Source organism: Harpia harpyja, chromosome 5, assembly GCF_026419915.1.
Source record: "Harpia harpyja isolate bHarHar1 chromosome 5, bHarHar1 primary haplotype, whole genome shotgun sequence".
Lineage (NCBI taxonomy): Eukaryota > Metazoa > Chordata > Aves > Accipitriformes > Accipitridae > Harpia > Harpia harpyja.
Window position 1 is genome coordinate 28,414,655 of NC_068944.1, and position 21,745 is coordinate 28,436,399.

The 21,745-nt window shown below is 41.2% G+C and overlaps 1 protein-coding gene across 11 annotated transcripts in view; it reads right to left on the reverse strand.

Moving 5' to 3' along the window:
• Positions 1-21,745, reverse strand: part of ZNF521 (zinc finger protein 521) — a 233,201-nt gene that overhangs the window by 125,273 nt on the left and 86,183 nt on the right. For 10 of the 11 annotated variants that reach the window (XM_052787626.1, XM_052787627.1, XM_052787633.1 and 7 more), the window contains one exon: positions 11,074-14,426. In XM_052787626.1, the coding sequence (XP_052643586.1) occupies positions 11,074-14,426 (3,353 nt within the window). Of the gene's footprint in view, positions 1-4,760; positions 5,691-6,784; positions 7,005-11,073; positions 14,427-21,745 lie in introns of those variants that run through there. The other variant, XR_008235250.1, reaches the window with a different exon arrangement.

Here is a 21,745-nt window from a genome sequence, read left to right on the forward strand (position 1 = left end):
TCCCCCTTTTAACTGAATACTTGTTCCCTATATGAAATAACCAAAAATATGTCTTATAGCTTCTAATGCACTGTGTCTACAGTCTCTCAGGCTTGCAGGCATGCCTAGTTTATCCTGTAGTGCTTTCACATCTCTCTTGCATGCACTACCAAAAATGGCTTTGACATGTACCCATTAACCTACCAATAACCTCCTGTTTACACCTAGGTACGTTATTTACCCTTGCCACAGCAGTAAAGGGGACTTTCAAGTTTTTTTCCCCTCAGTTTCAGCACAGACTGAGGGTATGGATCAATGACACAGCTGAGACAACCTGCTGTTGCCAAGAGAGTTCTGTGATGCCACCCCCCCCCTCCAATTCCCCTCTCCCAGACCAATCATTCACTCACAGTTTTCCTCACATTAAATCCAGGGTGGAGCTAATTCAACCTGTTAAACCAACAGAAAGGTAACCTGACAAGAGAAAGTGAATAGCTTCCAACAAATCATATGGAAAACCAAGTTAAAACTTGCACACTAACTAGAGCAACTTGCCAGTGCTAACTCCTAATGCTGCCAGCTGATTTTTTACATCATTATTTCATTAAGCATTAGCGGTGTGCTTGGCCCTGCATGAGGCACAAGAGCAACCACGGTCCCAGCTTATTTGTCCATTTAGCCATTTTTCATCATACCTCAGATTATTTTTGACAGTACCTTAATTGAGGATTTCTTTTCTATCTTCCTGGATGCTTATTTTGTCAACCTTAAGCTTTTAAAAAAACTAAGCATATGTTAGCCAGTTTCACTGCAGTTAGCTATTTATCTTGCTTATGGGGCACTGTCATCTTGCATATTTTTCGTACTGACTAATTGCTAACTCTTCTCATTGCTCACACAACACCCTTTACTTAGTATTTCCTGATTGCTTTTAAAAACATGTTCATAATGATTTTATGAGGACTTTTCTGTTCTGCTTTTGTTTAGCAGGGTCTTAAGTATAATGGGGTCTGAGTGTACATGACTAGAGAATGATTACTATCAACCCCATAAGGTAAGCAAAACAAAAAATGGATAAAAAACATTATTTTTTCTGATTCCTTTCATTATGGTTACTTATTGCTTTAATACACAAAATGTATTGAGTCAGAAATACAAATGTTCATTCCAGCAGTCCTTCTTTCTCTAGTCTGCCTGAAGTCGTGGTCTGCTGTTCTGTCTTTCACCTTTCTGTTCTGGATTCTGTATTTAATCAAGTCTGTCTTCAATGTCTCTTAGTTACAAACCTTTCCTCCCCCTGGCTGATGAAGTGCATTAGCTCACAATGTCTCACATCACCACACAGAAAGAACCAAATCTTGCAACATTTAAAAATTCCATCTCTTCCCTTTGAACTCTCTAATCCTTTAACTCTCCCTAGGTCTTTGAAACTCAGTACTGAAATGAGGTACCTGTCAGAAAAGTGACTCTAAAACCTGGCAGCACATGGATGTATATTTATTTTCTCTCAATTACTTTGTATCAGGTTTACATAGTTTATGAGTACAAACAGCTTTAAGTACTGTGAATTTGATTTGGGATCTGAAAAACAAATATGCTTCTTTCTGTCTTTCTATCCTAGGGCCTGATCCTGGGTGAGGCTGAGCCTCTGAGCACTGCAAGTGTATGTACTGAGCAGTGCTCAGGAACCTGGGGCTGACTGTTTCAACAACAGAACTTTCTGTCAGCATTGCCACCTCTGTCTGTCTCTTTACACTGCACTTAAAGAAGGCTGCCAATCTGAGACCCTCTGAAGGCAGAGAGCTACTAACCCATCAAGAGGCGTCCTAACATTCAGCATCTCAGCATCAGAGCAGCCGTGTGGCTGTGGACATTAACGAGAAACTATGACCAAGACTGCACTGATAATTTTGCAGATGATGTGACACCGAAGCACAGGCAGTAGAGCATGACTTGGCAGGTCTGAGATGCAAAAAGCTGATATTCTGAGTAAGCTGATAAGACTTTTTTCTTTTTAAAGTTCCTTTTTTTCCTTTGTTTTAAAAAAGGCATATTGAGACAGACTGTCATTCAATAAAGCCACTACTTTCTTCACCAACAATCAGCAACAGATGCAGCCCAATAAAATTAATAGTTTGCAAGTATGCACAAGAGAATACTCTTTTGTCTCTTTTCTCCATCACAAATTTTGTAAAAGCTCTCTGGATTTTAACAGAAAGGCAAAACCAGGGGCTTTTTATGTACCTTATTTTGTTTGACTTAAATGCTAAAACCACTTTTCTCCCACACTATGGAAAATTAATGCTGATTAATTTCACTTTCCAAAATGTGACTCAAGACCCTCCCCCTGCCCTTAATTGTCCATTTCCAACTCAACCTTTATTCCTGCAGAATTCTGGGCTATTACTTAACAAGATAATTTAATCCTACAGAATAGAACTTGTGCTCAAAAATATGCAACATTAATATTAATGTACAAACAGAAATATATTACTCATACATAATATATAAGAAATTAATTTTCATTGAAGTATCAGGAGAAGGATTAAACCCCTTAGATCCTTCTCATGCAATTAGCTCTGCACTTGGGGAAGTCAATGGGACTTCACAAATGAAGGCTTCACACGATAACACTGGCAAGACTGGGGCTTTACAAAGGCTTGCCTACACTACGGAATATGCCACAGAGTTCTACAATCGTATGGCTGTAATTATAGTAGTACCCTGTATGGATACTCTTAGGCCACATCAATGTTAACAAATATACTGGTAGCATCTGAGCTGGCACACAGCTGCTGACATTGCAATGATGCTTGACTGCGTGCCCAGTTGAAAAACCTCCACTGGGGCAGCACAGCTGCCCAAGGAAGTGGTGTACCAGCAAAACAAGCACTCCGCTGACCCAGTCTTCAACGCTATCCACAATGATTTGTGTCTAGCTGTTTTTTCCTATGAAGACATACCTGCTTTCCTCTAAGGGAATTAAGGGAACTTCCCAGAATTCCCTCTGTCCTATTTAATAATCTTTTACTTTCACATTACTTCTTAAAATTCCAGCAGTTCCTCTTAGGTACACCCTGTAATAAGCTCTGGGGTTTTTTTGGTTTTTTTTTTTTTTTCATGGGGCTTCAGTCTACCATTTCCCTATCAGAAAAAAAAGAGATTGCAGAGTTTGTTTCAGAAGCAGAATGTTACACTTCTAGGTTTGCAGGACTTCAACCACTCAACCACGATCACACAAACTACCAGCTGTGAAGCAGGGAGCATAAGAAAACTGAGAAGCTCTGGTTAAGACATGATAGTTCAGGAAAATCAGGTGATGCAGACATTCCCTGACTAGCCCTACGAAAGAAGCACCAACCAGCAGAACAGAATCAATTGCAAGTTGGCCCCCGTCAGTGATGGTTGCAAGGTTTTTGTATGCAGACAGCCATGTTCCTAGAGTTTGGCACTGAACCTATTCCAGCCATCAGAGCAGAAGCCAGAGAGGACTGTTGTAGCAGTGGGAAAACAAGTACAAAAGGAAATTTGGAAGCTTCAAGTCTCAGATCATTCTTTGTTGATGAACCACCCCACTTCCTACTGGAAAATGTAGAGAGGAAAAGGTGGCCTTCCAGTTATGAAAAATCATTAGGTGTGCCTTTTTGCACAGAATGTTGAATCCTGATAATAGGTAAAGAACAGCAGAGTCCATCCCACGCATGATACCAAAACTGTGGAAGTATGATCGAAGGGGACAAATACCTCCTTCTCTCCTACCTCTCACCTTGTTTTTGAGTACACAAGCAGCAACAGACTTTTAAGTGGCCATATTTTGTAAGTGGCTGTATTTTTAAGTCACTCTTCAGAGGCATTTCACGGGCATTATGAATGATCAATGAATGCATGTGAGGCTTTCATCTTGACGAATTCAGGCCTCTAATAAAAACTGCAGGCAGGGGCTTTTTTCCCAGATTTCCACATTATTACTGGTAGGACTGTACTGAGATGCTCAGTATCAGGAACGGCCCCACTCTTTTATTCCCTGACTTACAAAGCCATATACTAGCAACAAAGGTTTATCCACCAAGGAAGAACAGGATAACATCAGCATGTATCTGGTAGATAGGCCCAAAGGATGGTGGAAACCACAGAACGGCTGAGGTTAATCTCTGGGGTCCTCTGGTCCAGCCCTGCTGCTCAAGCAGGGCCACCTGAAGCTGGACTGTGTCCAGAGGGCTAGTGAGTATCTCAAAAGGATACACAACCTTGCTGGGTAACCTGTGCCAGTGCTCAGTCACCCTCGCAGCAGAAGTGTCTCCTGATGTTCAGAGAGAACCTCCTGTGTGTCAGTTTGTGCCCACCGCCCCTTGTCCTGAAATGTCCCATGGCGAGGACAGATGTTAGCAGGAGACACCTTTCTGCTGTCATATTCAGCAGAATACACTGTGTAAAATACTACAGGTCATATTTTATACAATAATTTGTAATACAATGCAGGAAATGGAATAAATGAAAGATGGGTTTGGAAAGAGAAAAAAGTACCTAAAGGTTTTGAACAATCAGGCATAAGATCAATTACCAGCCATCATAGAGATATGGGACCTCAACTAAGAGGACTCTTCAACAAGATGCTACATATCAGGTGGTTCATTTATGTGCATTTTGTACAACTTCATGAAACAAGCAGTACTGGGGCTAGATATCCATTTTAAATTAATGGTTAGGCCATTTTATTTCCCTGATGACAGAGTAACAAATTCGGGTGTTATGTTTGTTGTATGAGACAAATAATACACACATTACATATAACAACTTTATTGAGCAGTGGTAAAAAACACTTCTCAAAACATTTACAGTCACTTAAGAAATTGGTCTATGAGCACCAGAAAGAACAGATCATGGTTTCTTATAGCTTCATTTCTTGTGACTGATTGACTTTTGCATAAAAACCAGGTATGAACTTCAGTTAAAGCCATCTTCCTGGTTTGGATCTCTAAAAGGCTTCTTTCCTGTCTGGATTCTATCACCTGCTGGGTCACCTCTCTTCCCAAATGTTGTAAAAACTTTATAGGCTTTGAGATTCCTATTCATCTATGAAGTTTTTCTTGAAATTGGCCAAGAGTAGTCCAAAAGTAAGAGGGGGGAGAGAACTCTCTAGAGAACTCTCTCTAGAGGTATGCAAACCAGCAGACAAAAAGAGACATGCCATGATTTCTCATGTCTTGATCCTAAAGATAAATCAGGCTAGAAAAACAGGGGAAATTTCTTGTTGTTTCTACACAATTCTGAAGTCAGAATACAAATACTCATCACTATTCTGATTTTCCACTGGGGCTGTGCAGAAGGGAAATTGTGGCATGTTACCCTGGTCACTTGGCCAGCAGATACATGTACAGGGAAAGCCCCATGAGGACAGTGGGCTGCACAGCTGACCTGTTGGAGTATACACCTCAGGATGATTTGTCTCATAAAGCTTTGTTGAATCTACATTTGTCCTCTCTAGAGATGCCTAAGGTCTTCATCCACATTCCTGTGTCCCCCTCCACTTCTTCTGCGTTTCTTCAAGCAGGCATTCCCCCCCCCCCCCCCCCCGCCCCCGCATTGTTTCATGGAAATCTTGGTTTGGTGCTCTTGAAAACTTTGGAGAACATGTTATCCTTTCTTCCTCTCGTGCAAAGTTTTCCACAGGTGTGAAGAAGGTGCCTCTCCAAATTCCCCATCTGAAGCCCCTGACAAATAACAAGACAGACAAACAGCATTAGGTTTTAATGATCAGTGGACAGGAAATTAAGAAAACTCACTACTACTATCCCTCTTGTTTCTGTCCAGCAGCTCCCAGCCAACACATGGCCTTCCTTTCACAGACTGAATTCATGGTGTGTGTGAGAAGGTGGGAAGTTTGCTGCTTAACTTTGGTAGGATTTAGAGCAATAGGATAATAACACCATCCTTGTTAAATTCTGAGAGGACTCTGTCTGATAGCTCACTACTGAAAATACAAAGACAAAGAGAAGAGAAATGCTTAAGCCTGTATCTTGTCAGCCACTTCACAGCAGTGGCACTACCAGAAATTAGAGCATAGTGTAATGTGAAAGTGGCCTACTGTGGCAAGAAAAACAGAGTAGTGCTTCCTAAAAATATATATGGTCATATCTTAAATAACACTTTCCTGAAAGCAATGTCAAAATGATGCAAGAAGACAAAAATGGTATTTTTAGTGAGCTCATTCTGAAACTCCAGAAGCAGAAAATATGTTTGCCACAGGTTAGTTCCACAAACTATTTCAAAGCCAAATCTTTGTTCCTGCAACAAACCTTCTTTACCTTTTTCTGTCCCCAGATCCAAAATCCAGCATGAAAATCACTTGTTCTGGGCCTGGATTCACTGACAGGAAACCCAAGGCACTACTTCTTATGTTTACATTACAAGTTTATGTGCTTGTTCATAAAAATCCTGTAGTCAGAATGATCAGCTTGGATTGCTGATGAGGAGGATTATTTTAATTTCTTTATGTATTTCAATTAAATGCATGAGTATTGATTTCAGTGATTTATACTGCTGAAATGCTATTGCCTGCCCTGCCAAAAGCATGCATCTGGGAACATTTCTGGGTTGCTCACAGTCTTTTCTCTCTTCTTTCTATCTCTGACTGGCAGTGCATGCTGTTGAAACAAACCAGCTACTTCAAAAGGCAGTTCCTGTTTTCTGTCTTTGTGAGTCTGGCAGCATTTTGAGAAGGGGGGAGGAATAGTAAGAGAGTAAAGGTAGATTCAGGGCCCGTGAATAAAGAGAAAAAAATGTAATGATAAAACACTACACCTACCTGAGCTCCATTCTTTCTCCCAGGGTGGTACCATTTCTGGATTCATCTGAGGTTGGATAAGTTGAGTTTCAAGGAGTCACCAGCTCTCCGCAGCATCTGAATTTTGTGACCCCGTCTCCACAAGCTCATTGTCAGCCTGCACTTTCATGGCTCCTTCCAGAATGGTTCTGTGATGTGCCCAGTGTCCCCTGCTGTGACATGCCCATCCTGGCATACAGCTCTGCACAACCGCAACAGGACAGAACAGCCCCAGGTTCACACTTACACTGTTCTTCAGCTGGTGTGACAGTTGCTAGTTCTCTCCTTTGTCCAGCAATTTTGATACTCTCTGCTATAATGAGTTTCTGCAAGTCTTTTGCAACATCTAAATAAGCATCTTTATTCCTGCAGTAATTTGGCAGTGTACTTGCACTGCTCCTTCTCTTCTCAGGACCAGAAAACCCTGAGTGTTCTTATATTATTAATGAAGGACTGTCTGCATTGCCACAGGTAATACAGTATTCACAGGAGCTTCACATTCATGGAACAAAGTGATACATAACTTAAGCTACTTACAGAAGCAATTACACTTGCTGAGCATCTACTCTGGAAGTTACCAACAGGACCCGAAACTCAGCACAGTTGCACATATAGATACACCACCATAAGATAGGTTTTACCAGTAAACTGTTGGTGTAAGCTGGAGTCCATTCCCTCCTCCTCTGCCAGCTAAGCAATTAACAATATAACTATTATTGTACAGTTGCGCTGGTATGATTCTGCATGTACAGAAGTCATGAAGCTTAAGAAGTGAGGGCACACCTTTTGCTGAGTCAGGAGTTCTCTCATTAGGTGCAAGACAGCATATTAAGGAGGAAAAAGAGAAGCAAGGCCACACAGTTTTTCTTGAACGCTGCTTTTCGTCTTCCAAGTGCTTTACAAAAAATGTATCACAATTAAGCATGGCAACACACTTTTCAGGAACTATCAATCTGATTTTCTGAATAAGGAAAATGAAGCAGAGATGTTCAGGTAGATTTGCCTGTGTCAACAAAGCAGCTAAGTGACAGAAGAAGGACTGATGTCTAGTTCCCAATTCACTAACATGTCAGACCTTGTTCTCTACTTTTAAACATTAACTATCACCCAGAAGATTATTATCCTAGCCTAACAGCATGCTTGCAATGACTCAAAATCTTTACAAGAAATCTACAACCTGAATTCAGTATCTCATTAAACAAAAAGAGTAAGTTATGGATTTACCAATTTTAGAGCTCTTTCAATAGCCAGCTATCCACAATCTGCTTGTTTAAGTCTGTTTGATAGCTTACAGGTACTAGATTCAACAGTATGATGGGCTTAATGAGTTCTGACCTGTTGCTTGAATTGTTGTAACAGATGATGAGCACTGCCTATCATTTCCCATCCCAACTGAAAGGTAACTTTCAGTGAAGATGATTCAGGTCAACATCTTTCACTTAGCAAGCAGGGTGATCTCAGCAGGTGATAGCTCAGCTGATGACATTATACCATGTTAAGGTAATTGCACCCTATCATGTTACTGAATACAGGCTAAAAAGGGAAGTTTTCTAGTTCAGCCATAAGAATACTTGCCAAAGAAGCCAGAAGAGACATTTTTTTAGTGTTATCGTTTATCTTAAAAAGGTATTTTCTAGTACTCTTACTATAGTAATCTATTACTGAGTAACAAAGGCTATTCAGCATTATTAATGGTTTGACAACTAGTCTCCGTATTTTTCTTGCCTTAGGAATAAAATGTTCTTTATATAGAGGTCGAAATCTCAAACCACATGACTCTCAATAATGCAAATGAAACCTTCACTCCTTAATGTTATGATTTTTTTTGTTGAAAATTTCCCCAAAATAGAATGTTTTAGTAGCCATCTTCAACATCCCATTCAATTCAAGAAACATCCTTCCAGTGGAGTAGCAAAGCCACTGACTAATAACAAATTTTAGAAATCCAATTTGTTTTTACTGTTTGTGTTATATGCTTATGTTTTCATTTCCCTCAGCCTGGACATACAATCTATGGTGTTAAACATTTGTGTATTACCACTTTCAATTTTGATTCTCATTGCTATAATGCTTGCATCACTACAATTTGAAACCAGTAATATCTGTTAGAAAAATAAATTATCTTTCAGGATTTTACAAACATGCATTTATGGTTTCCAGAAGTACTAATGCTCTATCAGGAACTTGATAGCTTTGTGCTTCCCACGAGAAAAGAATCTGAAAGTCTACGTTACTTATGTGGAGACTAGAACCATAGACACTGAAAAAATCAGTTTACATGCTCTGAATGGGGGTGGGGGGCAAATGGTGATTTGAAAGCACGCAAATGCTATTCACAAATCTTGCTGTAGTTTAAAAGGCTTTTTCATCTTAAATACATTTCTAAGAAAAAAATCAAAAGGAGTAAGAAGAAGAACATGATGCCAAAGAGAAGAAGACATAAGAACTCTGATTATACCTGATCCAAGTACAAGAAGATTCACTGATGACACTGAAGGTAACTGACCTTATATTACCACAAAGGACCCCCAAATCTCTTTTTGTCTAGCTTACAAGCAAGAGAAAGACAAGTTGGTAACATCTTATTATGGTAACTGTCTTAACACACACAATTCTGATTGTGCTTGAGGTAGCAGCAATTGGCTTCCAACATGCCTGGGAAGCGAGATTTCATGTAGTCACTTGGGGAAAGATGACAGAAAGAGAAACCAGGATTACTCTGAATCCATCAAAAACATGCAGCTGTTAATCGTGTGGTTCCCACTCAGCAGCAGTACTACAGGACCATCAATGAATGGCCTGAACCGCACCTAATGGGAGCCATTCCTTTTCCCTCTTCTTTGAAAAGAAGGTTTTCCTTAGACCTGTGATCCTCAGTCTAACAACCTGCTCCTTCCATGAATTCCACATGACATCCCATTCCCCAGATGTCCCCCGCCACCACCCAATGTGCAAACTGGAGATGCAGAAGTCACGGAAGCATACGGCCCTTCCCTGGCGGATGCATCCAGCCTGGTACTTCACCCTTGTCTCCCAGCTCCACTTCTCTCTTCATGGCACTCCAGGCCCTGTGCTACCTCAGTGGTCCTCTCCCAGCTTATCTTCAGCTATGTTCTCAGTAGCTCCACAAATACTTACCTCTTGGCCCACATATCCTTGTGTATCTTCCCTCCTCCCTCTCTGCCTCCCTCCTGCCCTCCAGTTTGCACAACACTGTTGGATGACACACTGAGGGATTTCTTATCCAACAGATGGGCTCACAAACAGGGAGTGAGGAAGGTGATGGAAGAGCAGCAGCTTCCTAGCCACAGGGTATCCATTCACAGCAATGGGTTGCACCATGCTTGTACCATTACAGGCTAAAAGCTTTCTTGAAGCAAAAGCTATTATTTCTTAGCATTTGTTTATGCTGTGTTTTTAGGCTTCCTGAACTATAAGGGGTCATTATGCAAGACACCATGCCTAAAATATTAACTCTAAGTCATTCTATTGATAACATTTCTGAAGGTAAAACAGATTCCCTTCTCTAAGTACATGACCCCCCCTACCTTCCTGTATACAGGTGTTATTACTTGGTCACTGGTGACTGAGGAAGCAGATGAGATCTTTCAAGAGTTTGATATTTACTTTCTAAGTTACGCTGCATGAATGAGATTTCAATCATCAGGCACTAGGTGTTTCAGTGACATCAAAATGTTCTTCATCAGGAATGGAAAGAAAAACACAAGGAATTGCATCCAAAGGACTGATTTCCCAATTTACCTTAGGCTAGCATTGCACTTCTACTTAATCAAAATATGCTATAAGAAGGGAAAATGAATGTCTACAACACAATTTACAAAAAAACCCCTCAATTTGTTGCTCACAAATATTTTTTAAAAATCCACCCTTATGGCAGCATTTTGGCTCACTGTATTCTACTCCTCTGTCATTAATGCTCTCTGCCGTAAGCACAACTCCTAGCTGGGGATTCCAATGCGTAAGGGAGCTAGGATAAGATTCCAGATCTCAGCTGTGCTGGCATGAAGATAGGTCTCCTCAGTGATACAGAAGACAATATCCTAGGGAGACTGGAATTAGTCCTGTTCCGCACAATTCAATCCAAGATGTAAGGCATATCAAGAAGCAAGTAATTACTAGCTAATGGCTACGGATGGAAATGTAACATGGTTCAGCCTAAGCATTTCATGACAAGTGATAAGACAGCTTGAAGAAAAGGGGATTTTTTCCAAAAGGATGGAAGGTGTCAAGAGCAAAGAAAAAAGGGTTACCTCTTCAGTTTGGGAGGGGCTGATTCTGGGCATTGGAGATACTTGTGGTGTTTTCAGCTGTGTACTGTTGCTGTCTGGAACAAGCTCTCTGTGGATTGACTGAATATGGTTTTGGAGTTCACTTTCTGATTCAAATTTAACATTGCAACTAGAACATCGAGTCTTCAGTCCCCCTGCCTTGCTTTTGTTCTCAATGGAACTCAAGTTCTCATTTTGGCCCATGCCTTGTCTGTTACTGCTTGAAGGGATGTTGACACTTGGACTACCACTTTTACTGAGATTAACACAGCTAGCACACAGACCATATGGCAGACCGTTGATGTCAAGTTTCACTAAATCCTGTTTTGAGCGGAATTCCTTCAGGCAAGAAGCACACTTGTATAGCTTCTGGAGATGCTGTGCGCGCCCCGTGGACTGCATGGCAGAACCGTTTCCAGTTTTCTGCATGTGGAACGTGCCGTGGATTTTCAGTTCCAGCGTGGAGGTCACTGTCTGCATGCACACCACACAGCGGAACCCCGTCAAGGAGTTCCTCAAGTCAGGGTGCATTTGGCAATGCTCTAAAAATTCCTCCTCACTCTGGAGGGGCATCTTGCAAATCCTGCAGTTTCCAGTGTCCAGGCTCTTACTATGCGTGACCTTATGTTCAGTAAGAGTCAGAAGAGATGGAAACCGCTCGCCACAGATTGGGCACATATAATGTTTCACTGGCCCCAAGTGTGTCTGCATGTGTTCTCGGAGCCCATTTTCAGAGAAGAATGTTCGAGAACACACATTACACTTGTAATTCCCTTTAATGAGTTCAGCCTTTTTCTTCACTATGGCACTTTCTCCAGGTCGAATGTTGTGGTCTCGAAGCTGGTGATTCTGCAGGAGAGTCTCCATGGTATAAGCTGCTCCACAAATGTCACAGCCATACATAGGCTCGGATGTGTCCACATCTTCTTCGCTGCCATCGTGGCTGTTATGGGACTCCTGGCTATTTGTCAACAAGGTCTGGAGTTCCACTTCCTCTTTCTGAACCTGCTCAGATGCCCCATTTGTTCCACAGTTTGGAGTTTTTGTTTCAAAAACACAATGTTTTTCCCTTAAGTGCTTTTCCAGCAAGATGATAGCATGGAAAGCTTTGCTGCAGAACTTGCAGTTGTACTTCTTGCTGTGGGTAGTAATGTGACACTGCAGCTCCACCTCTGTACCAAAGGACTCACCACAGAAGATGCACTTGTGTACTTTGCCTTGGTTCTCCAGGTGGTTGTGTTTAACATGAAGCTGTAGGTCAGTCTCATTGCGGAAATCCCAGTTGCAAGACGTACATCTGTATACCTTCTTTTCGTTGCTGTGCTTCACAGCCAAGTGTAGCTGAATGGAGACTTTGGAGTCAAAAACCTCTTGGCACAAGGTGCAGCGGAAGAACACAAATGTATGCATGTCCAGTAGGTGTTTCTGCAAGTCATCCACAGAAGTGAATTGCTTGTCACAGCTTTCACAGATGTAGTAGGTTGAGGTGATCATGAAATGAATGGTAACATGCTTCAGCAGAGACTCCTGATTTGGAAATTCCTTGTTGCACTGAGGACAGGTCAGTTTTGGCAGGACAGTGTCAAGATGTGTTTTTAAATGAGTCTGAAAACTGTCCAAGGAAGTATACTTAGCACCACACTGATTACAAATATATTCACCTGCAGGACGAGGAGGAGCACCTCCAACTGCCTGCATCATCTTTAAAGAGGTCTGCTCAATGGTTACAGGAGATAAGGGACTCATGGCTCTGGACTTTTTTCCATTGTGGATGTAATTCAGTGCCAAAGGAATGTTCTTATGGTTCTCCTTGATATGCTTGTTCAGTTTAAGAACACTATTAAATATTGGAGAATTTGTACAGTAAGAACAAGAATACACTTCCACCACTGGATCTTTTGGGGTTCCAAGCACAGGGGAACCAAAACGGGAACTGCTAAGATCACAATGGACTTGTCTAATATGCTCTTCCAGAGAAGAATCTGTAAGAAATCCCATGTAGCAATGGGGACAAAAGAATGCATTACTGTCCTTAGCAGCAGGGTTGGCAAAACCATGAGAACATCGGATGTGTTCCTGAAGGGTGTTGAGGTCATTGAACACTTCAGAGCAGAAGTTGCACTGGTACACCATGGCAGGCATGGTAGAAACAATCAGTGCTGGGTCCGGAGCTTCGTGGACTTGCTTAAGATGTTCGTTCAGATTGTAGAGAGATGGCAATACCTCCAAACAATACTGACAGATATGGGCTTGTTCGGGTTTATCTAAATGCATAGTTTTCAGGTGTATCTGCAAAACTGCAAGGCTGGAAAATAACTGTTTGTTGCAATAAATGCAGCTATAGGTAACTTTTGCCTGTTTACTCGAAGGACCCGTGATATCTGGCACTTGCTGAGCTGCCCGCTTCCTTCCACGACCTTTTGGCATAGGAGGAGCTGTTTCCACCATTGTCGAACTATCCACGGAGAGATTCGAATCTGGAGTGGTGCTAGAGACTGAGGTGTAGCCCACAGTTACCAAAGATGGGCTGTTGCTGTGGTTGCATGACTCTGGCTGCTGGTGACTGTCCATGTGGCTGTACAGCTCCTCCACAGTATGAAAGTTCTCAGAGCAAATGCTGCATGAATTCTTCTTCTCACCATTATGAGCCTGCTCCATGTGATTCACCAGAGACGTTTCTTCTACAAAGAGTTCATGACAGTAAACACACTGAAGAGCAGATCGGTCTTCATTAGGGGAACACTCGGGGTGACATTCTGCAATGTGCTTCTGAAGATCTTCAGGAAAATCAAAGCCTTCTTCGCACTGACTGCATTTCTGAGTGTCTTTCATTTTCCAGTCCTCCATCCGGGAAGCGGACTGAGAGCCATCTTTGTTCCTCTCGTGAACCTGCATGTGACCATGCAGCGAACTAGAAGACAAGAATCCACGTCTACAAATGGCACACTTATATGGCTTGTTGGACGTATGAGTCTTTAAGTGAATTTTAAGATGATCACTCCTTGAGAACGCTGCATCACACTCACTGCAGTGATACTTCTTGTCTCCCGTATGAAGCTTTATGTGGCGGTCCCTGCTCCGTTTGTGTTTGAAGAGACGACTGCAATACGTGCATTTGAAAGGGAGCTTGTCGCTGTGACTTTGCTCATGGTGCTTTAAGTAGCTGAGGCGGCTGAACGATTTGTCACAAAACTGGCATGGATAGGGCAACCCTGGGCCTCCTTCCTCTTCACCAAAATCACAACCTTCTCCATGGCTCGGGGAAGTCTGATCCTTGCTAGAAGGTGATGATGCTGGCCATGAGCAGCTGGGGTCATCCTCAACATCCACTCCATCTGAAATGAGAAAGAAACATGCCCACAAGCTTAATCGCTACAGTTCAAAGGAAACAGCAAATCCATATGAACAACGCAGATCTGCTACTCCTCAACAGCTAAAACATATTAAATGCAGACTAGGATATGTCTCACACCTGTATCCAACAGCTTCAAGATCACATTTATTTTTATCAGACTGTAAAACATTAAAAGTTATTAGATAGTTCTGTGGTTCTGTGCCTATATTAACTTTTTATTGCTTTTTTATCATTCTTTCTCAGTTGCAGGATATGTATTATACATTGACAACTTTATTAAAATGCAGATTTTAATATATTTAATGTTTCTTTTGTATCCATTGTAAAATGATTTGCATACTATGTGAGCATCTGAAGAGTCAAAGGAAAGGAGAAAATATTACAGGAATGATTTAAAATTAATACAGTCAACCCACATGCCTAATATTTAATGAAAAGATTCCCCCTGCTTTGCCACAGTTGTTTGGTTTTTTTTCCCTTGAAGTTGATTCTGAACACAGAAATCTTTTAAAGGCTATTACTGAGAGAGACTTGGGTGTTACTCTAAACAATAATAGGAAAAATTACAGGGGAGGAACAGGACAACAATATAAACAGTGATGTTTTCTCTAATAAAGTGCAACCAGATTTCTCCAATAATGATACAATTCAGTTACTGAAAGCTGGCAGCTGGATCATTAAATGTTCAAAACAAACTAACAAACCAACAGCCAGGATCAAGGAAAATGAGAAAGTTTCAAAAGGGTCAGTTGAGAACAGCATTTTTTTTTCCTTTTTAAGTTCAAGAGGTTGCCCACCATTTCTTCCTTTTTGCAAAGGCCTCAGCCAGCTGAACTTCCTCAGTCCAGCAGAACCTGTACTGTGAGGTGATCACAGACAAAGCAACTTGTAAAAAACTGGAAACAGGAAAAATGGTAAATGATTATGGTAAAAGCTGAAAGATTTACGAGTAACAAGGAAAAGACAAAAGAGAAATGCTACCCAGATAATAAACTGAACTAGTTATCCATGATATTACCTCATCTCTAGACACAGCAAGTTGTAACTATTTTTTTCAACAGATGTGCTGTACAGTTTTTGCACCTTTTGTTTTAAATGTAGATTACAACACTACAATGATCATACTTATCTTAACCTAAACCTTCTTTAAAAATATTAAAAGAATGCTTGAAAGACCTTATTCCTTTCCAGGGGCGATGCTTGGGGTTTTTTTCCTTTTAAAAGTAAATTGACTACAGTAGTAGTACAGAAAAAGACAGGATAAACCTCTTGAAAAATACCTTTCTTAAGGTATTCTTGCAAAGCAGTTTTTCTTAACATCTTCAGCCTTCTCTCAAGAAATTTACTACACCAACAGAAAAGTTAGAGCTGGCCTATATTATGTAAACAAATTCCAAGCCTGCTTTCTTTAAGGTAACAAGATTTTACTAGATTATCAACCTCTTGCTTATCCACAGGAAACAGATGAGGATTCATTCCTTTCCTGCATCTAGAAACTGATGACAATGCCATCTCACTATCAATGCCAGATGGCAACCATCTAACTCTGAGAAAACAACCAAACACCATTGCTGGATGCCTGCCCATTGACACAATGCTTTTCAGGATAAGTTGGAAACTGCATGGGTTTTTATCCTTTTGTTTACATCTTGAAGAGGAGGGTTTCACAAATTACACACACCTATCACGCACACACACAATATATATCTGTATTTACCTATGTACGAATCTGCACTAATGGTATGTATTTAAATAACAAACCCAAACCCTAGCCCAAGTGCCACATCTTTGAACTGAAAACAAAGGTGTTCCATTTTTTAAGATAAAAATGGAAAAATAAAAATTCTCCCTTCCAGCAAAAGTACTATCATCTGCTAAAATGCTTCCCAGTGAACTGAAGGAAAGTTACTCATTGTCACACAACGAAGTAATACCAGCCAGGTGAGTTTTTAAGTTGGTACATTAATGATTGCAATATTCACAGGAGACTTTCAATGTAAATCTGTGTACTACCCTTTCAAATTGCTGGGTTTGACTCTACAACTGAAAATGATCAAAACAGTGGAACAACTATTCACAAAAAAAGATGTTCATTTTTGCCACATTTTTAATTTTATTTTAAGTGAACATATTCAGCCAGGTCTTTGAAGTGGAAAAACCTTTTGTCCTTTAAAAATCAAATATATTTCTGACATATGACCACTGCTGGCAGATAAACAGGAATTTATGTCAAGCAACCGACTGAAGAAAAATAGTCTGCAACTGCCTAGGCAACATATTTTGTAACCAAATTTAGTATTAAAATGTATGTCCTATGCAGAAATGATATATTATTGTATAAATGTTTAGAGGAATATATAGTAAGTGTTATAAATAGTGTACCATCACTGACACAGCAGTAAATCACTTCCTTTTTGTGGCCACTGCCTGTCCAGTTTTACCTATTATACAACTATTCCCCCTGGCTCGTGGATCTCAGTGGGCTGTCGGGCTGGCAGCAGGGTCGGGATCAAGCACTGTGTGTGACCACGGTATAAGCAACGGCAGCCCCTTTCCCCCATCCAATTCTCCTTGTTTGCTTGGGGGTGTCTCCTTTAGCTTTTATACAAGGTAAGAAAAGCGGAGGGGGAATAGCCTAACTACAGCACAGAGCCAGTTCTTACTCTCCAACTGGCAAATATAAATGTTTCTGTGTGTCACTTTGCTGTTGGGTTTTTTAATGCGAGACCATAATGATTCTGCAGAGTAATTCTCTTTGTGCAAAAAGGAGAAGAGTAAACCACTTACGAGTCCAACTTGCGTCCTTTTAACTTAAATGTGAAAATCTCTCACTCTCTCAGAGCTGCTGAAGAAGCAGCAAGGCAGGGGGAATTCCGCGCAGCGCACGGCAGAGGACAACAGGATTTTCCTGAGTACGAGCCTAACAATGCGGCCACCACGTTTCCCCGGCTTCTCCCCGGCATGGCGGGGTGGGGGAGAGCCGGTGTGGAAGGGGCACCGGCAGCCGGCCACCGTGCCGCGGAAGGAGGGCCCCTGGGCTGCACTCACACGAAGGGTTCCCAAAGGCAGGCCTCTCGGCCACCAGCGACCGCAGAAGGACTTCTGAAACCTTCCTTCTGCGACAAGGGAAACGGTTCGCTGCAGTGACTTTTGCTGTGCAGACTCCATCCTGAACACTGGGAACATTGTGTGCAATGGACTAATGCGCTCGGGGAGCTTAGGGGCTGTCTAGGAATGGATCCGGGGTCATCGATCAAGAAGGAAAGCTGGACTAAGGGTAACTACTGCTACAGCAGGATGTGAGTGATGGCACTGCCTGTCCTGCCGTCTCCCCACCCTTCCCCACAAAGATGCTGCCCCATAAAATTAATGTAAAACCATTAAGAGCATCTCCTTCAAAATGGCAGCGATCCACGGCTTGCTACCCTGCGCTGAGGCTACTCCATGTGCGCAGGCGTTAGGCAAGCTGACCTAGGCACTTAAAGCCTGATGGAGGAGCTAAATGGAAGGTCCCTCCAGCTAACCAGCAGGCTCGGGATGTGGACTCCACTCCCGCTTTCCCAGGGGCACTTACCACAGAGCCGACTCTGGGTTGGGCGTAAAGTTTGACCTGCTGTCGGGGTAAAGGACTGCAAACCCCTTTTTGCTGATCACTCTCATAGAAAATACAGTTTGCTCTACTCTGCATACAGCCATGTGTATATAAATCTGCAGACACCTACCCACTGAGCTATGTCAACATTACAAATACTGATTTTTAATGCTATAACAAGCTGTTTTAAAATACTCTGGACCAAATTCAGATGCACACATACAAGTCCCCAGGAGTGGTACACATCTATCTGAGGCAGAATACGGCTCCAGGTATTCAACAGAGTGTTTATGGAGTTTTAAAATATATTTTCCGTATCGACTTATTTTTTTTTCCTTCTGCACTCACTAAGTGCTACTTACTGTAAATGCCTTTTCTGTGTTATGGCAAGTATTCTGAGTTTCAATGTGATGCACTTAGCATGTCTGTGTAAATTTTTAATTTTTGGAACCAGTCACTTCACACACGCTGACTCTAAGAAAGCTCTAGCACTCACAACCAAAAAACTTTGCTGAAAATCAGCTACAAGGTCTAAAAGTCTATTTAAAGATGCAAATGTGTGTGAATAGTTAGTGCAGATGTTTTTCTACACCAACTGTACTTGCTGAGTTTCACCATTTCCATAAAGCGCATTAAAACAAGTGTGTGAACACTCTGAGATGAAAGTACCAAGCACTCCTGAGACTTCCAGTGGAAAGTAGAGCTGCCTGACTTTTCTCCAAGCAGACAGGAATGCCCATGATTCAGCAGCCTGAGTAAATAAAAGAGGTCCTTATTTCCTAATTTTGCTGGCTGGCCACACTGCAGCAGTCTCTGTGCTGCTGCCAAAGGGGATGCAAAACTGGAACTACACCCAGCAGCTGAAGGACTGTCTTTGTTAGCCAGCCAGGCCTTCCTGACCATCTTCTGGCAACAAAACTACCATATCCTGCAAGGAAGACCTCCATCTCAGGCTTGATAGTTCTCTAGTCTGTCTAATAGGATGAAACAACAGATTTTGCCTGGTCTGTGTTGGAGGAGGACAGCTGGAAACTCAGTTAGTAGCAGAGTAACACCTGTTCAGTCATATTTATGGGGGAAAGTGCTCACTAACAGAAAAGTGAAGTAATACCAGAAGGAGTTATCCCACGAAAGGGGAGGGAGGAAGGGGGAAGCATCAGAGCACAAAAGCACCTCTGTGGAGTTAGCAGCCAGCCACTCATGTGCCAACCCCAGTAGCTGTGAGGTCTTAAAAGTGATCTTATCCCTAGTGCCGCTGACTGAATTAACAGTACTGCTTCAGAAAAACGTCACTTAGTTACCAGGAAGGTTTATGACATATGCATGCTTTGGCTGGAATACACTTCAGGGCACTTGCTTTATCATGCCTTATTTTTCTGTATGATTTAAACATGGTTTTGCTGCCACTAGACAAATGGCCACATTCCTAAAGCAAATGTCAGGAAACCTTTATGTGCCATAATACATAAGGTTCCTCTGATAGAACAGAGTATACAAATACGAACAAATTAATATTTTCAACATCCTGCAAGCAGCAATTTTCTATTTTCCCCATTTTGCTGCTCAAGTAACTGGGGCACAGACAAGCTGGAGTGGTTTGCCTCAGGTTACAAATGTAATCTGTGCAAAGGAGGAAACAGAACCTGTATCTCCCAGGTCTGAGCCATCCCTGCAAGAAAAATCCTTTCTTCTCCCCCTGGAACACAGAGCTGGCAAAATGCTTAAGCTGCTGGACCCAACCAAAGAGAAAGCCCAGCAGTTTAGCTGGACAGACACCCCTAGCTCCGGGTCCTGCTGATACATTCTCACTACTTTGCGCTCTTAATGGTAATGGCAGACTGGTCACAGAACTATCCTCCAGGACCCGATCTGAAGTACTGAATAGCAAGGTTTCTTTAACAGGTACAAAATTTGTAACAATGGGTTACATAGGACGGAAACAGATACTAAAAATGACAAATCAAGTATACCAGGCAGCAGCACATAAACACATCTACTACGTACTGCCACAGGCACATGGATTATGAATGTACATGTATGCGTTGAATTATTGTGTAGTTGTTTGTTGTCCAACCACCAGCCGAAGACCTGCTCATATACCACTGCGTACACATGTATGTGCTCATACACACATATTGAAAGGGATGGACAACATATACAAACATACAGCTTTGCTAATTTACCAGATGGCATTCTACAAGATAGAATTTGAATTGTAAGAAAGGAAGGACTAAATAGCAGGTAGGTAGGTCAGTTAACTGGATGTATGATAGAGCTCCACAGTTTTAAATCTTTGCATTTTTGTGCAGGTAATTGAGTGGAGTGGTTATTATATATCATATAGTTTACTTGTAATGGCCATTTCAGGTTTTAGTGCTGGACACATTTTATATTATTACCACCACTAATTGTCTGCAGGCCTACTTTGAAAATGAGATAAGGAATCTTAGGGGAATATGCAGGTGTGAATAAATAGTAAATGAAGAGGTTAGATATTGCTGAAATAAAACACTATTCTGCTGTGTGCTGAGTAGATCTAAATAACTAGAAGATCAAAGGATAGTGTTTAAACATTAACATGACTTCAGTGATGGCCTAACACGTGTCACTGAAACAAACTACGGTTTTGAAGTTTTTAACAGAATTAGTAGGTAGTGCTAACCTTTAAAATCACATTAAATAAAATATACATTATTACATAATATTCTCCATTTACTTTCAATAGAAGTGTACATAGTTTTGGAAAAGCTGCAACTTTAATATAACCATCACATTTTTTTCACATCAGTGACCCCACACTAAACTCACTCATTTGTCTCATAACTTATTAAATGGCTTGAAAACTAATACTCTGTAATGGGCATTCAAAAGAGAAATGTGAACTTTAAAAATTATTTATAATTTACAGATGTTTTTTAAAATCTATCAATATTTCAAAACCACTTTGGGAGCACCAATTAAATGCACTAACAGTTAAGATTACTGGGGGAGAAACATACAGGGGTTCCTGACCAAAAGAACTGAGACAGCTGGTAGGGAGGTTTCCCCATTTTAAATTTCATAACCAGAAGAAAGGCAGCTCTTAGAAACAACAAATAAGTCACTTTAATACCTCGCAGGAAAAACCTGCTTGCTTTTATAAAATGCCTTTAATGCCTACATAAGTAGTTAACATTCCTGTATTGCTCTCCTAAGGTAACCTAAGACTCCAGTTCCATTATGTCTTCTTCAGAAGACATATTACTATTACATACGTAGAGAGGAGCATAAATGTTTTCCTTGATTGTTGCTCAAAGTTCATTTGAACAGACGGAGCCCAATGAATTCCATCTTCTACAGCCAAATTAAAGAAAATGTAAGCAGTTCACATTCTGCTCCACCTTTCAAATCATACACAAAACCCAATTCGCAACTAGAAGGAAACAGAGCTACCCTCTGCTTGTTTGAGGAAGCGGTATTTTGTGCCTCTCCAGGCAAAGAAAAAGAATAAGTAATTTCCACAGTCCTGTACATATAACTAATGACAGTCACCATCCTCAAAGCTTATTATACTGCTTTACATAATTGGGAATCGCATGTCACAATTAATTTACAGGGGTTGTTTAGTTGTGACTATACAAGCACTAAGCGATTCAAATTAGCTCATTTGTCCACTGCTTAAATGTGACAAACACTTTTACACTGTATTTCTTCCACTGTTAAGTTGC